This window comes from Grammomys surdaster, unplaced genomic scaffold, assembly GCF_004785775.1.
Source record: "Grammomys surdaster isolate TR1022 unplaced genomic scaffold, NIH_TR_1.0 126029, whole genome shotgun sequence".
Classification (NCBI taxonomy): domain Eukaryota; kingdom Metazoa; phylum Chordata; class Mammalia; order Rodentia; family Muridae; genus Grammomys; species Grammomys surdaster.
In genome coordinates, this window is record NW_021620842.1 from 1,902,491 (window position 1) to 1,921,127 (window position 18,637).

The 18,637-nt window shown below is 41.1% G+C and overlaps 1 protein-coding gene and 1 pseudogene across 3 annotated transcripts in view; both read right to left on the reverse strand.

Annotated features, from left to right (window-relative positions):
* Positions 1 to 5,402, reverse strand: part of Frmd3 (FERM domain containing 3) — a 206,909-nt gene extending 201,507 nt beyond the window's left edge. Inside the window, exon 1 of one of the 3 annotated variants that reach the window (XM_028754636.1) lies at positions 4,934 to 5,402. In XM_028754636.1, the coding sequence (XP_028610469.1) occupies positions 4,934 to 5,080 (147 nt within the window). In that variant the 5' untranslated portion in view covers positions 5,081 to 5,402. The remainder of the gene's footprint in view (positions 1 to 4,933) is intronic. The other 2 variants (XM_028754634.1, XM_028754633.1) reach the window with 2 other exon arrangements.
* An 8,628-nt stretch (positions 5,403 to 14,030) lies between these two features.
* LOC114610146 lies at positions 14,031 to 15,360 on the reverse strand (annotated as a pseudogene).
* Between the last annotated feature and the right edge of the window lie 3,277 nt (positions 15,361 to 18,637).

Below are 18,637 nucleotides of genomic sequence, written 5' to 3' on the forward strand. Positions count from 1 at the left end.
CCTCTTTCCTTTCTTTCTTTCTTTCTTTCTTTCTTTCTTTCTTTCTTTCTTTCTTTCTTTCTTTTGTTCTTCCTCCTCCTTCTAATCTTTTTTTTTTTGGTTATTGTTGTTTTTAGACAAGGTCTTATTATGTAGACCAGTCTGGTCTCCAACTCACAGATATCCACCTGTCTCTGATTCCCGAGTGCTAGAATTATAAAGAATGTACTATTATATCTCTCTCAATAGCTGATTTCTCAATGGGAACTTGAAAGCCTTAAGTGCCTGGGAAAGTGTACTATAAGTTCAAAATGTCCATGACTGCCAACCTATACTACTATACTCAACAAAACTGCCTGCCATATTTGAAGGAAAGAACAAAACTTTTCACAAGGTTAAAACAACTCATATAAAACAACACAACAACGAAAGCAGAATGCTGGAAGCAATACTTAGAACTGAAGAGAAAAATATACACACTCAAGAAATTCTAGAAAGAAAACAAATGAAGCTTAAATTCTGTGAAAGAGAATGGAAAACTAAAAACACAAAACCTTCAAAAATGCAATCTACATACACTTTTCTATAACTGAATAATTTCTGAATAATAGTCTCAACTCTCCAATTAAAAGAAATGGGTTAGCTGAATGTATTAAGAAACAAAAGTCAATGTATCTATTGTCTATAGGAATTAGCTTAAAAGATAGGTAGTACCCTAAAGTTAAAGAATAGAAAAATGTATTCCAAGCAAATGGGACTTTTTGACTAGGACTCCATTTATCTGGTAGTTAAATAATTGATGAGTGAGACCTCATAAAAAGACACCATATGCTATATACCATAAAGCTATATCACTCCTTGCCACATGTCTAAAGGACTTGATATTCTACTCCACATATACTTACTTAGCTGTGTGTTACTGTGTCATTATTTATGAGAGCTAAGAAATGAAAACACCTTAATTGTACTTTTACAGATGAATGTGTAAGGCACCCCTGAGAGGGGAGACCCCCACTCAACCCACGAGAGATTACGTCCACCCAAAGACCACGAGACACCGATTCTTGTTGCAATCAGCAAGAGGTATATTTCAAATAATCAGCATGCTGAGGTAGAAACTCGTAGCCCACACAAGGGCAGGTGTTTCGACCCCCAGGCTCTGGCGCAAGGGACATTTAAAGGAGAAAACCGCAAACCAGGGGGGTGAAGGGGGAAACCAAGAGGGAATAGCAGGAAATTCCAACCCACATCATAAACCAGGGTGGGGAGTAGGAAACATCCTGTACACAGAAAGTTTCCATTATTCCACTAGTCACAGACCAGGGTAGAGAGTGAGTAACATCCTGTATACATTCTTTTCTGGAAGGTGACCTTAGCCTAGTCATTTACCTCGTGGTCAGTTACTTCCCAGGGCGGCTTGGCCAACCTGTATTACTAGTTCTGCCATTCTTTGTCTGAACAACTTGGCTGACTTGCCCCCTGGCTAATTCTTTCTTAGGGTGGCCAGCTAGTTCCTGGAACCTAGGCCTGTGAACCTGCCAACCTTAATTCAGATGAGGGGGTCTCAAGCTTCTCTATGAATTTTTATATCCTTACAAATGGATATTAAAAATGAAGTATGCATATACTACACAATACTATTCGGCTGTAAAGAAAAATGAATCTTATCTTCATAAAAGTTGAAGATAAGTAGATGGATTCAGGAAAGATTATATTGAATGATTTAACCCAGACCCAGAAAGAAAGTTATCACAAATTTTCTCTCATCTGCCCTCCCTAGCTCCTAATCTTCAGAAACAAGTACACAATATAGAAACCAGGAAAGCATAATGTTACTACAGGATAGGACAGCTGAGAAGTGAATAGTAGTATATGGGTAAAATAAAGCTCAAAACAGAAAAATGGGAGGGGGGAACTAACTAGAAAGGGCAGTCTTTACAGAAGCAGAAGGAATGAGAGGTGACAGACAATACCAAGATAGTTTGATAAAGCCTGAAGAAACCTTATTGTTTTTCATTTACCTAGAATTATACAATTGTACATAACACAAACACACACACAGACACACACATACACACACACAGACACACACAGACACACACACACAGACACACACACACACAGACACACACACACACACACACACACACATTTGGGCAAGACAATGCCTCCACAAAAGCTACAGACTAACAAAAATCACAGTATCGGGTATGAGAAATCTCCCTTTGAATGGTTGGTCAGAATACTGCTGTTGCTACTGTTGCCTTTCAGAGGTTGAAGGTAACACTCTATTCCTAAAGACACTGTACACTTATGACAGGGAACTCAGATTATTTTTATTTAAACTGGATTTGACCTGAAATCCTCCTTCCTGTGTTCTAGCTTCCATAATACCAGAAAGTACTACAGGATATTTCTAGAGAAATGTTTTAGTAAAGTTTCTAATGTTGTGGTAAAACCATAATCAAAAGTGACTTGGGGAGGAAAAGGTTTATCTCTTAAACTTCCAAGTAAGGGTCTATCACTGAGGGAAGAAAAGGTAGGCCAAGGACCTGGACCAAGAACTGAAGCCTGTGGAAAGGCAGGGCTTACTGGTTTGGTCCTTATGGCTTTCTGAGCCTACTTTCTTATAGCACCTAGGACCAGCCCAGAGGTGGCACTGCCCATAACTAGTTAGGCCTTCCCACATTAATCATAAATCAAGAAAATGCTCAACAGGCTTTTTTCACAGGCCAATCAGATGAGACATTTTCACAATTTTGGTTCTGTCTTCCTAAATGATTCTATCTTGTTTCAAGTTTGATATAAAAGCTAACTAGTACAGGAAGAGCTCAATGGTCCCATTGAGCTGCAACACTTAGGAATTACGACAGTGACCAGCCGGACAGATAGCTACAAAGGTGCAACAACAGCTGTTTGTTGAACATAAAGTTCACTCAACAGGAATGAATTCATGAACAGTACTGTAAATCTAGCCAACTTCCCTGAGTTGATGAAGTCATAGATCTTGGACAAGAATCTATGACTACCACTTTGCTAGACCAACAAAACTTCTACCTACACTCTAAAATTTATCCTTATACCCACAGAAAAATATAGCTACAATCCTTCATTAAAGAAACATCTCTTTAAAGCAAAAGGAGACCCTCATAGAAAATCACAATTGAACACAATGCAGAGATCAAGGATCATGGGGAATCTAGCCCCAGTGGGTACATCCTAAAGGCTACTGCATCTATTGCTAAGATATGACTGGGTAAAACATTGAGCAAAAATTTTCAGAAAGATTATATGATACAGAATATCAGAATGTCCACTGTGAAACAATGTCTCATAGAAATGGTATATACAAGATCTGAACAATGGCAACATCAATAATCATACAAACTGAGAAGGAGGAAATTTTCTACAGAACCCTACTCCTATATAAAGAACTTCAGGCAATTATGACTGTGGAAAAGAAGGAGAATTAACATTTCCCAGGGATGAGTCTACTTATTGGATATCCAATAGAGAGCGATTCACCCTGAAACCATATCCACACAAACAATAAAAGCATTTTCAAGAGGTTGTATGTATATTCTTATACATCATATACATATATATGTAACCATAATGATAAAAGAACAAAAGCATCAGTTGAGATTGTGGATGGGGTAAAAGGAAAAAGTTGGAGAGTAGAGGAATTAGAGGAAGTAGACTTGTGGAATTGGTTGGAGGGAGGAAAGGGAGGGAAGAAAGTGATGTAATTATCTTTTAATTAAAGAATGTCACTTAAGAAATTCAAGCATAACCTAGAGGTGGATTCTTGCCTCTAGGAGGTGCTAATCCACTCATATCCCACAGGCATGGGTCTTAGAACCTCAAGGTATAGTAGAATGGAAGAGGAAATCCTGGAAATAATTAGATTTTAAACTCTGATGCTCACAGTGCTTAGTTCTGCTACAACCTTTACTGAACGTGCATGTCATATGAGGTCATAGGAGAAGCTCACTCCTACCTATCTGAACAAGTGCAGCTAAGCACGTTCAAGCCTGTTGGAGTGCATAGAAACACAGACACATACCACTAACATCATCATCACCACCATCACCACCAACAACAGCATCATCTGAAGCAAGAGCATCAGTACACATACATTTGCAAGGCCAACGACACTTATCTCCCAAGAAAGGGAGCAACCAATAAAAATACTAAGCAACACGCCTTCTCCTCCAACTTGACCACAGTGAATAATCACCAAAATTCCAAGCTCTTTAACCCAAGACTCAGCTTCCTGTGGGACTCGTTTGCTAGCCTCATGAATCTTTTTCCTTTCTCAGAATCACAAATTTCATGTTTCTTTTGAGGTAGCTCCAAATCTATACAACGTGCATCCCATCCCTCAAGGGCTGGAGCCCAAGATTTCTAGGAAACTTGGAGAAGTCAATTACCACACTAGAAAAGTCAGACTCCTGTCAGAGACACATCAGGGTATGAGAAGCAGGTTCCCAAACCGCCTGGGCGCGGGAAATAAGGAGTGAACCCTGTCTGGTGGAGTCCTTTTCCACGTGGTGGATGAGAAAGAAGGCGAAGGGGTAGCATGCAAGGATCTCCCTTGGCACCTTGGCTTCTATGCTATGCACTGGTGAGGTAGGCTCCAAAGGGACCGACCAGTACAGCGCCAAGCAAGAGACATTTGCTGACAGTCTCAGCCTAGGAGTAACGTGAAGTGAGCCCAGGGAACAACACATCAGGGTAGAGGGCTGAGGTAAGGACTACAGACAACTACAGAGGGCCAAAGCCCCTCTCTTGAAGACTGAAGCAAATCTCGCATTCCAGCCTGGCTTCTCTGCTGAGATGGGTTTCCCACCAGCGCATGCCTGTCCTCAGAGCCCTCTCATTCACTCCTGCACCTTGCAAATACCGCCCGCCCTGCAGCCTCCCCCCCCCCCCGCCCCCGGTGCTACCGCACCTGGATATGACAGGAGACCTCCGAGTCGTCCAGCAGTCGAATGGTGCATTTCATCTCCTGGTTGAGTGATTTGATGCTGGAGCTCCGAAAGTGAATCATTTTCATAGTCCTTCTGCCTCTCGGCGCACAGTGACAAGAAGCGAACATACACAGCAGCACGCGGGAGCCAGCTGTAGGAGGCGCGGGGCCCGCGCGGCCCTGGTCCACGCGGACATTCACAGGTTCTCAATACAGTCGCGGCTCCGGGAGCAGCTCCGCCCGGAGACGGCGGCAGCGCAGGGCGCCTGCGGCCACCAGCGGCGAGTGGCGAGGAGAGCCCGTCCCTCCCTCTCCTCTTCACACGCTCCAATCCCCGCCTCCTTCCGTAGCTAGCTCTGAGGGCACCTCCCTTGGCTTGGGCTTGAGGCTGAGGGCGGTGGGACCCGGAGACCCCCTTAGGGTTCGCGGCTGGAGGAGGAGCAGGACCAACAGTATCCTGAAGCGGGGACCACCTCCTGGGCTGCTGCTGCGTCAGGCTAGGCCCTGATGCTTTCCTCTGGCTGGCCGCCTCCTCCCTCCTCCCAGCGCGGTCGCGATGGTCCCTGCCCTGCTTCCCTCGGACTCAAAGGCGCCCTGCATTGTGAATTCCCGGATCCTGGCGGTCAGCTAAGAGCGGAGAACAACCCACACATTCTCAAGGGAATTCTGCTGATAGAGAGGACTGTTGGGCTGGTAGGGATTCTCAAACAATGGCAGGAGGCACAAACATTGCACATGCATACGGCCATAGTAACAGTCTCGGATATTCCTGGCAGATTTTAAAGTTAATATTATCTGAGATCATCCCCCTTTCCTTCTTTAGTTAGGAATTGTCTTTCTTAAGTAGTGTGATTTTTTTATGACATTATCTTCTTAGACCCCAACTAGAAACCCTATTCTTCTCCACCCTCCGCCTCCACCTCCAACTGCATAGCAATCTAAGAGACTAATGACAAAGAAATCTCCCATCCTATTTTAGTCTCCTCTCTGGGTGCTGGAAACCCTGGAATTCACTGTTGCTCTCCAGGAATTCATTGTCATCGCAACATCCTCCTGTCCCTGTGTGAAATGCTCTAGGTTCAGGGGGTGGCAGAGAGGTTGCAGTAGTTACAGGTAGGTACAACTTCGAGACGGAGGGAGAGATATTAGAAAATAGAAATTAAATGAAACCTGCTTTTCTCTGTTGTTTCTTTTTCAGTGAGGAAAAAAAAAAATGATTGCTACTGGGAAGTCTTGTTAGCTGTCAATTCTTTAATGGTTTGCTACAGATGCAGTCTCTTCATCCAAAGGGATAGCCTGCGTTATGGAGGAGAAAAGACTGGGAAGGGATTGGTTGTGGCTCTCAATGCTCTTGGTGTTCTCCCTCTGTCTATTCCCTACTTCCTCTTCTCTTCTAGCACTAGTAATCACCTTACAGGCAGGCATCTGCTTCTCAATCCTCTAAACTGCAACAGCTATCAACCTAGACTGAACTTTGTCTGAAACCTTAGCACTAAAGATGATGATGCAGGAGGATGGAGAGTATGAAGCCAGCCTGGATTGCTTAGTGAGACTGTATCAAATAACAAAAGGAAGACAGAAAGCATTTAGTATAACATTGCATCTTAGTCACTGTTCTATTGCTATGAAGAGACAGCATGAGAAGGTCAACTCTTATTAAAGAAAGCATTTAATTGTGGGCTTGCTTGCAGTTTCAGAGGGTAGTCTGTGACCGTCATTGTGGGAGCATGGAAGGAGCATTGATAGCATGCATGGCGCGGGAGCAGATGAAAACTACATCCTGATCTGAAAGTAGCAGAGAGAGAGAGAGAGAGAGAGAGACATAGAGAGACAGACAGAGAGACAGAGAGACAGAGAGATAGACAGATGCTGTGCCTCCCTGTCACCCCTTGTTGACTGAGCAATCAAATGAACCCATAGAAGTCATTCTTAATCAAACTCAACACAGATGATCATAACTGAATTATGGCTTTGAAGTATTTAGATAATTGTTTATGGGCTACCATAGAAAAGGATCTGGTAGATTAGATTTGAGGGTCGTGGGATGATATAAATCGTAGATGTCAGTGCAATGGGACATGAGCCCAAGACACATTCCTACACCTAATCAGGTGAAGATGGTGTATTAGCTACTTTTTTATTACTGTAATAAAACACTGCAAGCAAGGCAGCTAGTAAAAGAAAGTATTTAATTGAGTTTACAGTTTCAGAGGGTTAGAGTCCAGGAAGACAGAGTAAAGGCATGGCAGCAGAAGAAGCTCAAATCTTAAATCTCTGAACCACAAATGGGACCAGAAAACACCCTGGTGATAGCACCAGACTTTTGAAACCTCAAAGCCTGTCTCCATCCCCTTTAACAATGCCGCACGCCTTAACCCTTCCTCCTGTGCTGGCTAGTCTTATGTCAACTTGATAGAAGCTAGAATTATCTGATGGAAGAGACTCTCAATTGAGAAAATCTCTCCATAAGATCCTGGTGGAAGGGAATTTTTAATCAGTGGTTGATTTGGGATGGCCCAGCCCATTGTGGGTGGTTTTATCTGGTCCTTGGTTATATAAGAAAGCAGGCTGAACCATCCATGGTGAGTGAGCCAGTAAGAAGCACCCTTCCATGGCCTCTGCATCAGCTCTGATTCCACGCTCCTGCCCTGCTTGAGTTCCTACCCTCACTTCCTTTGATAAACTATGGAACTGTGAGTGAAATAAATGCTTTTGTTTCCAAGTTCATTTTAGTCAAGGTGTTTCGTCATCACAGCATTAGAAACCCTAAGGAAGAAACTTGCCTAACAGATCCACAAACAGGGAATCAAGTATTCAAACATAAGATCCTATGGGAGTGTTATCACTCAAACAACCACATTCAAAGTTCTCTAGCCTCCAGGTAACTCACAGCCACATCACAATGCAAAATGCATTCAGTTCAACTTCAAATGTTCCTATAGCCGTTCAGACTCTTAACACAGTTAAAAAGTGGAAAATTTCTTCTGAGACTCAAAGTAGTCTCTTTATTGCAAGTCCTTGTAAAAATCAAAGAGCAAATCACATACTTCCAGCATACAGTTGCACAGAATATACATTACCATTCCAAAAGGGGAAAAAGGGGCGGGGCGGCATAGTAAGAAAATACTGGATCAAAGCTGTACTGAAAACCAGCAGAACAAACACCAAATCCCAATGGGCTTTGTCAATGGGCTTTGGACAGTGTTCAATGTCAATGGGCTTAGACAGCTTTTCTTTTCTTGCTTTTTTCCCTGCATTGGGCTGGTTCAACTCCATGTATGCAGCACATAGTCCACAACTCTTGCATATCCCAAAGCTTCGGGTCTCCAGTCCATTCCAGGCTTTCACTTTCACAGAGTGTCTTCTCAAGTCCTCCATGCAGGAATTTCACAGACACAGGCCTGGCCTCAGTGGTTTTCTATAACCATGGAGGAAGATGCCATGATACCTTTTCAGTATAGCCTTCATGACTCTGAAACCTGCACCACGTGCATGACACACCATATCCCATCAAATTACAATTGCAATCAATTGACTTGTTGTTGCTTTTAAGAAATACAAAATTCCTTGGGCCTTTTACTTTCAAAAATTGTAGTCTTAGTTAGGTTGTATCTTTCCCCTTTATTTCAATGAAGGTCAGACCTATCCTTCCTCTCCTTATTTCTTTCAGAACAAGCCTTGGCTCCAACGTTAAATTTCCTGGTGTTCTTTTTCTCTTCCAGCAGTACATTTTGTATTTCTTTTTGCCCTACTTGCTTCCTACATCTGAGACCTGTGTATGCATGATTACTAGTCACCATGTAATGGAGTCAATATTATGTTGTCTTGACTTCTCTTTCACCAAAGAAATCAGTCCAATGATTTTCAATTTTGCCTCACATAAATTTCTATGACAGGGCAGTGCAACAGAAGTAAGTAGTCACTTTTTTCTTTCTTTCCTTCCTATCTTCCTTCCTTCCTTCCTTTCTTTCTTTCTTTCTTTCTTTCTTTCTTTCTTTCTTTCTTTCTTTCTTTCTTTCTTTCCTTTCTCTCTTTTTTTTTTGTGCCAAAACACAAGAGTGTTCACCAGCCAATGGCTAATATTCTTCTTTTCTGAAACCTCCTGAGCTGGGCCTCCAAGGTCTGCATAGCTCTCAGCACTGCTCCCTTTTAGCCTCCTGTTAGGATGCCTTTATTAAACTCTTTCTACAACATTAAACTGCTTTTGTCATCTAAAGTCCCAACACCTTTCACAGTTCTTCAAAATACAACATGGTCATATTTCTTCCCAGCAATAGCCTCCTTCCTGGTACTAACTTTTGTCTTAGTTTTCCTTTTTTGGGTCAAATCACTATGATCAAAGCAACTTATAAAATATAATATTTAATTATGCTTAGAGTTTCAGAGAGTTGATTGGCACAGTGAAGGCCTGGTGGCACATATAGCTGAAAATTTACATCTCTAAAAGACAAAGAGCGGGGCCAGGGAGTGTTGAGAGGCTTCTGAAACCTTAAAAGCACTTCCAATTGCATTCTTCCTCAAACAAGGCCACATCTCACAGTCCTTCCCAAACAGTACCAACTGGGAACCAAGTTTTCAAATCTATGAGCCTATGGAGGCCATTCTCATTTAAACCACCAAACTGAGAAACATAATCTATACCCCTAAGAGGAATAGTATTTGCTTTTAAACAAGTACACAATCTACCCTGTAGTGATATTCCTCTCTGCCATCACTATGAGTACTCACTCTTCTATATTCTACTCTACTTCAATATTTTATCTCTATAAGGTCTTATGAATATTATAGACATTGCTTATAGTAATTCTCTTTACTGGAGCATCAAAGAGAAAATGGGGGTTGGCAAGATATCTCAATGAGTAAAGAGATTAGACATGTAAGCCTAGCCATGGGTTATGGTTAGATCATAGAAAACCACATAAAGAAAAATGACTCCACACAGTGTTCTCTGACCTCTAAATATATGTCATGGCATATGCATGCATGCACACGTGCATGTGCACATGGTGGAGTAATCATAAATTTCACTGAGAGGTTTATAGTGTTAACATTTGCAAATAGGTTCTAAGTTGGGTTGCCTTTGAATGAGTACAAATTGTTGCCAGTGCTTGGGAGAAGGAGATGGATAACTACCAGAGGTGAAAACCTGAGGAACTGATGACAAAAACTAGCTGACTGAGGATGTCTCTAAGTAGTTGGGGAGTTTTTTCAAAACTATTTGTAGAAAGGTGACCATTAATTAATTAAAGATCAGAAAATGGCAATGATGCTATATTGGAAAATCATCACGAGACTAATAATGCCAAACTGCCTACCTTGAAATGTAATCTGACACCATTAAACAGCAGCCTGGCATCCAATGACCCCATCCTGTGACCTAGACTGCTCTAATTTACATAAGCCTAATTTTCATAGCTCTTGTTTACAGGTCGCAGACAGTATAACTGGAAATTTTGTACACGGTAGCTTTCAACAAACTATGCCAAGTGTATACACACCAATATAGACTATAAACTTTTTCATGGCTTGAATTACATACAGGAAACTGTAGAGACACACCCTGACCACTAGAGTACTTGTTTCACACAGAGACTCTAGCCCTTTACCTCATAGTGTAGACAATGAATACTCAAGTCACTACCTAAATTATAGCTATTTTGAGCTACCTTACTTCTAGTGAAAAATGAGAGTGCATTTTGGTATTGCTATGATGGATATAGGGTGAGTGGATTGCAGGAGGTGTGTATAAGCTGTGAAATAGATAAAAGTGGGATTGTGAGCAGGTTCTACTGAGAACTCATAATCCATACTAAATGTAATCTGTACACTATAGATTGATCAGCTGCTTGCTTCTGTTATTTACTGCAACTGGTCCTCTTCCTCCAGGTGACTCTGAATGAACTTTGCTATTTCTAGGCAATAACAGATGTAATAAAAGTTAGGAATTGACAAAAATTCATGGATAGTACCTATGCCCTCATGTTTGAAATCTGGAATGTATTTTTGGTCTCTGGACAACACAGTTTCCCTTGAAAATTGTGCTTGGTAATTGATTACTGAAGACAAGAAGTGGTCTAGGATAAGTAGTTTTTGAATCAAAACAGAATGGAAACATGACTGAAGAACTATAATGTGAAAACACTGAGTCTAAATGAATGGCATATTAAGTTCAAAACTACATTGTGACATACAGCCAGATAATATTAGAAGTCAAGATCTTGACCTGGGTAAGGTAACACATAGCTGTAGTTCCAGAACATGGGAACAAGAATTGCTCTACAATTCATATTACACGAGGTAGGAGTGTTACAAATTTAAAGGCAATCCTAGGCTGTACAGTGAGGCGCTGTCTCAAACAAATTTAAGTCAAGGTTTGAAGCAGTGAATGTGGTTCTGTGGCCAGTGGAGAGTGCTTCATCTTTGTGCAACATTGGGTTTGGACCCCTGAACTGAAAACAAAGAAAAATGAACACAAACACCAAAAGGATGCTAAGGAGGCAGAGATCATGAGTTGGAAATAAGCCTGGGCTGTCTGAGGGTTGGTTTTATCTTGTTCCACTCAGAAAGGGTAAGATGAAGAAAACAACTGGCAAAATATGCTGGTGAGGATAAGCAGAAAGAAGAACACTTATTCACTATTAGTGGGGTTGGAAATTGGTGTAGCTACTCTGGTCATCGGTGCAGATGATTCTCAAAAAGCTCAAATATATCTACCATATTCTCATCTATACCTCTCCTTGACACATGCCCAAAGGACTTGTCATCCTGCTTCACAGACACTTGTTTGACCATGTTCTTTGCTATCCTAGTCACAATATCTAGGAAACAGAAACTACCTAAATGTCCTTCAACGATGAATGGATAATGAAAATGCTGCCCATATCCAATGGAATTCTATGCAGCTGCAAAGAAGAATGAAATTATGAAATATATAGGTTAATGGGTGGAACTTGGAAATACTATGTAGAAGAAGGAAGGTAATTCAGACCTATAAAGACAAGCACTCTTATATGTGGAACCTGTCTTTGAAACTCTAGATATATGTATATACTCTTGTAATCATGGGAACCAGAAAAGTAAGAAGAGCATATGGGAATGGGATAAATCGGAACCAGCTTCAGAGAAGGGCCTAGGGAAACATAGGAGTTTAAAGAAGTAATAGAAAAAATGAGGAGCATTTAACTAGGAAGGGTAAGGAAAGCCAATATAGAAGGCGGGGGAGTGATGAGTAAATAATGCCAGGTGAGTTAAAAAAAAAACATAAAACCACATTATGTATGTATGCATGTGCATGTGTGCATGAAGTTATTCTACTCGAGGTGCTAATGCTTCCCCCCAAAGCCATAAACAATCTAATAAAAGCCCCATTATCAGGCAAGGGAAACCTCCCTTTGAATTGTTGGTCAGGGGTGTAGACTTAGATTTTTAAACCTACTTTTAATAAGGGTTCTCAAATGGTTCAATTGCCCATTTAGACTACTGTACAAAGATAGGGGAGAAAAGAGGACAAAGATATGTGGACCTGTTTATAAGTAATTCTTTGGAGTTAGTCCAATCTGCATTTTTCAGGATACCAGCAGTCTAGTTCAGTACTGTCAGTATAGCAAACATGAAAAAGAGCACTGGGGGCACTATCTAGCAGAAACCACCAGGCCTCTGCCAAGTGGGCACAAGTCAGTAGGAGCAACCAGAACCAGGCAGGATACCAGGAGATGTTCTCAGCCATGCCTCTCTCAGTGAAGATGATCAGTGAAGATTAAGATGAGAGACCAATGAAGCTAGCTATGCAAGCCAGCATGGAAGTGCTTCATCGTTGTCCATTACGTCTTATTTATACTTTCTCCAAACATCAGTGTCCACAGCAAAACACCATGTGAGTCTGTATCACCTGACATATCCAGAAACTCCCACTTTACAGGGAAGTTGAAGACACTCCAAAAATAATATAGTTGTTTCTCTTGGTTCCTTCCACAGTGTACAGGTAAGTCCCTGTTGCTTTGAAGACATCACACAGTTGGGATACAAGACCTAAGCTAGAATTGAGGTAGAAGACTCCTTCTTGAGGGCTAGCTCTCATAGTATCCAAAGACTCTTTTTTTTTTTTTTTGTTTGAGACAGGGTTTTTCTACATAGCCTTGTCTGTTTTGGAATTCACTATGTAGATTAGGCTTGACACAAACTGACAGACAACCACCTGCATCTTTCTTCTGAGTGCTGGGGATTAAATGTATGTGCCATCATGCCTGGGCCAAAGATCTATCCAAGCTGCCAAGAGGAAAAAAAAAAGCAAAGAGTAGTCCTACATAACTATAATATCTGTGAAACACAAAAATGACCAGTATAGCAAGATATTCCCAAGAGTGAAATAGTGAAACTTATATCTGTGGTTTAAGAGGCACAGAGGTCTTTGTGCTCAATGATAAGAATAAGAAAACCAGGAATGTTAAACACATAGTGTTTTTCCTTCAAAGGAAAGGATGCATAACCTGTTACCCATAAGGCTGTGAGGAAATCTGGTTAATAGTCTGGTGACCTTTGCTCAGTCTGTGGCTGAGACCACACTGGATCTTCCCCCAGGTGCTTATCATGAGCCTTTTCCCCTCAATCTATAGAACCTGTCTTTATGGAAGGTACCACATGTATTTTACAAAGAGTTTCAAGGTTGTCTCATTTGACCTTCATTCAGTTTACTTTGTTCCTCAAAAAGATTTATATGTATTTCATTGTGTGGACCAGATTTGAATTAATTATCACCAAGAATGTTGTGACCAAATTGTGCCCTGCCCCTAGATGAAGAGCTACATGCAATCTGTGACATTGAGAAAAGGAAAATCAGTCATTTCTAGGGATGAACCACCCAGATAGGTTATCCAAACCCTGGTCACCCTTAAACACATACTCAAAGAATAACACTAAGTGGACTCCATAGACTACACACACACACACACACACACACACACACACACACACACACTTGCTATACATGACTTGCTCAGCCTGTTTTTTTTTTTTCCCACTGAAGAGGTAATTTTTTAATCCAGATTTCACAAACTCATGGTGCAAAGTGGGTCCCCCAGCTTCCCCTAGTTATAAACTGCTCTTGACTGCTTATTGGCTGCCTATGAAATTTTGATTGAAATAACTCAAATGTTCCTACAATACTAATCATATCCACCCATGCTGTTCTGACCGCTGTAGGCAGCACCGTAACAGCCACTCACAGACTGGCTCTCCAGGTCACTGTAAGTTGCCTGGGCAGCTGACACACCCATGCCCTGCATCACCTGGCTGCTATAAGCCACATTGCTAGCCCCTGTTGTTGAATTCAGGAAGAGTTCTATGTATCTGTGCTGCATGATGGCCCTGTCCTTGGACATAGCTGCCACTGCTTCTTCATGAGTAGCAAACTCAACATCAGCTTCTCCCGTCACTCTTCCTTCCGGACCAATCTCAATATGAACTCTCACAGGGTTGAGTGGAGAGAAGAAGTTGTATATGTCGTTCTCCGTTGCTTTGTACGGCAGCCCTCTCATGTGGACGCAGTGGCCGGTGGTGCTCTGCACTGTGAACTCGCTGTCTCCGTCTCTGTGGTCATACATTCCTGAGAGACAATAGCTGAGGTCTCTCCCAAACAGGTCAGTGGTGAAGCCATAGCCATCACTGAGGCCACTGTATTCTTCATAGTCACCATAGGCTGCACTATAGGCACCAGACCTCATCCTATCCAGGCCTGCTTATTTCACAATGCCAATGTACCTCTGGGCTGTGCCAGGCCTGTCATAAGGCCCAGGCCTCTGCACAGACATAAACTTCAGAGGTGGATCTGAGTATGACCTAACTTCCTCCTGACTTCTTTTGAATACTTCAGTATACCTGTGCCCTATTCTCTCCTTGTGCTTCCCTAAAGATTTCTCAGCTAACTCTTGTGAACGAAACTGAACGAAAGCCTCCCCTGTAATCTTGCCTTCCGGGTCCACAGGTAGTGTGATCTCTTTTGGCACAATTTCCAACCCTGAGAAGAACTGAACGATTTCTTCCTTTGTGCATCCAAATGGGAGTCCCCGAAGCCTCACAAAGCCATCATTGGCACTGTTGGCGCTGTTTGGACCACTGTACTTCAACACCCAATCCATCTCGGTTCTGTGTGACTTGAACACCTCAACATACCGGTGTCTCATGCTTTCCCTGTCTTTTTTCAGAGCCAATTTTACATCACCTTCTGACTCAAGTTCAACAAAAGCCTCACCACTCTGCCTGCCATCTCTAGCATAAATGAAATGAACACCTGCGACCCCATCATGAATGGTGCAGTCGGAGAGGAAGTTTTGTACGTCCTCAATTGAGCAGGACCAGGGTAGGCCACAGAGTTTGACCACATAGCCTTCACCTACCTCAGGGCCCAGCATCATGGACACTTGACAGGGCAGATGTCACACAAGCTTGGACAATTTTTTTGTAGCTTAAAGAACCACCACAGATGGATGCCTTCTGTAGGAAACACTTAATGGAAGATAACAAGTTTTCCGGGGGTGAGGGGGTGGGTGGGGGTGAAGGTAGAAGTGACTTCTATTTTCAATAATGAATGCAGCTTATGAACTCAAACTCTACCGGATGCCTTAAAAAACGCAGAGGGCTCGGGAGAAAGTCCAGGTGCATCTTCTTTTTCTTCTCAATGTAAAAGAAAGACCGCCTAAGGGCATCGCAGAGAGGCAGTCTTGACTGGTTTGTCCGAAGTTGCTCAAAGCCCCCAGCTTCAGGGTTTTAAGTTTCTAACTGTCGGCACTATCTGAATGCTGGAAGAGATTTTCTTGATGTGTAATAATTTGGGCGGACTTTCTGGGAGATGTCGAGATACAAGCTAAGCTGAAGATTAGTTTTGAAACTTCCAGAACTGCCTAGGCGGGCGTAGGGACAGGAGCTGGTAATCTCTGCATGGAGGAGGCCAAGGCTGCATTGCATGGTAGCGAGCTGCTGTCTCTAGACACGGGAGAAATTACTCAGCCTGCTTTCATATACAAACCATGGCCATTTTTTCTAAGTGTGGTTACTGTCAGTAAGAAAATGCCTTGTAGCTAGAAATTGGCTACTTTGTGGATTTTTCTTTTGCCAACCTTTTCCCACCTTTTGAAAGCCCTAAAACTAGATAAGGTAGGGGGAGGATAGAGCAGGAAGGAAAGACACCCCTGAATAAAGTCAGGGGTAGAAAAGGAGGCAACTTCATTATTAGTCAAATTCCTGCTGACTGGATCATCAAGTTCCTTGGCAAATCTGATCACTTATATACCCTCTAAAGAGTTCCCAGAATTCCAAACATCGCACAGTCACAGAAACTGTCTGCAGCTGCCAAAAATCATGCCCTCACCAGAGCACAAGACAAATCATAGCTACCAAATCATAGCTGCTGTGGCTGAAGCAGCCCCATATCCCACACCTGGGATTAAAACAAAAACATATTCTTATAATACATCTTTTTTTTTAAAAAAATTCTGAAATTGTCACTAAAATATCTCACAGAATTTTCTGTAATCTGATGGGGGTATTGTTTCATTTGATATTCCTTTCCAAGAGTATTCTAGTTTGTGTCAAGGTGATAAAAAAAAAAATCCGTAACACATGAGGCCCTTGCAAGTGTACATATTTTACTCTGAGAACTGAGAAGAAAAAAGAGACAGTCTCTGGGCTAGGGAAGGGAGCTTTTATTTTCTTCCTCTCTCATCCCTGGAACCCAATTTGGATTAAACCTATGACGGCCCTCTTATGCATGCTGCCACAGTCTCTGTGACCCATATTTGCATCAGTCCTGTTGTTTTTAGGAAGCCTTATTTTCTTCATGTTGTCCATGCCCACTGGCTATTCCTGTCTCCTCTTCTATAGATTTCCATGATTCCATAAGGGATTTCATGAAGATATTTAGTATTGAGTTGTCCGAGAAATTTCACTATTGACATGTTATCTAGTGTGAGTCTCTGTATTTCTTCTCATTTAGTAGATAAATTATGAATAATCTAAAATGCTTACTTTTTTCATTTAAGGAAACTCTCAGATATAGAAATTTCTACTTTGTTTTTAACAAATCCTTCCTGAAATAGTTTTACTGTTTTTATGGGCCATATCTCTCAAACATCTTGAGCCAAGATTTAATATGTTCATGTAATTCCTGAAAATAACTGAGTAACAAAATCTGTAGACACTTCAGTTTTGCATTTTAAAATTTACTCCATATTGAAATTACTATTCTTAACTAATTGTTTGAAAATTTCATATACGTAACCAATGTTTCTTGGTCATATTCACGTTCAACTCCCACCCCCACCCCTTTCCATCTCATTAGAACTTCTCTCAACACATCTTCTTATTTACCTCAGGTCTTTTGTTCAAATTTATATTTTTAACTTGTAAAGTCCAGTTAATGCTATCTGTATATGTATGGAAATTGGTCATCCACTGGAACACTGGACTCCTCTGCAGACAACATACTAGAATTACCTGTCTACATGAGAAATCTTCAAGATGTCTTTTGTAAGCTTTGAAACATGCAATAATAGCCATTTTTTTTCCTAAATGCAACCCATTTAATTTTTTTAGTCCAAAATTCCAAGGTCAATCCTTAAAGGATCTGCCAATGATAAGGACCATCAAATACTTGTTTTTCCATAAAAGACAATGGCAAGGCCAGGGGAGAAGATAGGCTCCTATATACGATGCCATGATTACAAATTCAAAAATAATTCTAAAAATGTTCATATTTATTTACATATACATCTTAATTTAGGCATGTTAAGAAAAATTGCTTTACCATGCAATACATAAAAAGAGTGGGCATAAAGTGTGCCAGGCTATCAAGCAAACAGGGTCATGTCAACCAACTCACTTCCTTTAGAAAGGCTCAAGCATTAAAATTTCCATGGTTTTCAAAACAGCAATACTAGCTGTATACCATCTGTTCAAACACGTGCATATATGGGACATATTTGACATTAAACATCTTTAATGTTAGTAAGTTGTAACTATTAGACATAAAACCATCTGGAGTACTAAATGAAGTTTTCTTCCAAATATTTTATCTGTATTTGAATTTCTATTACTTATTTCTCTTGAAAACATCAAGCTTCCTCAGTATACCTAGGGATTTATGTTTTGAGTCACATTTGTGCACTGCTGATGGGGAAGAATATTTCCCTAAACCCACACTTGGAATTTGCTCCTTTCTGGTATTTTGTGTTATTCTACTTACTAAATGGAATGTGGTGGGATCTCAAGATATTCATTGACCAAACCTTGTATGTGACCTTTCTCAATGAGTCACAAAGTTTCTCTTTAATTCATGAATGGAATATTTTTATTTTGGGGGACTTTCTTATGAGAACATTTCAAATCCTTGCATATTATTCTTGACAGTTCCATTCCATTGGGCAGATGAGAACAAGTCTCTCTTTTTTTTTTTCATATATTTAGGACCAGCCACTCAAAGGTTTTGAAGCTAAGAGAAACAGTTTCAAATAGCCAGAGAAATAATAGGAAAGGAGAATTACACATTGGGAATAAGGCAGGAAAAAGGATTTAATATTATTTCATAAATACATGAATGCTTTGAAAATTAAGAAAAATGAGCCATATAGTTTGAAATACAAATGCTCACATATATAAATAAATATTTCCAAAGAATGAAATGTTCTTAAAATAAAA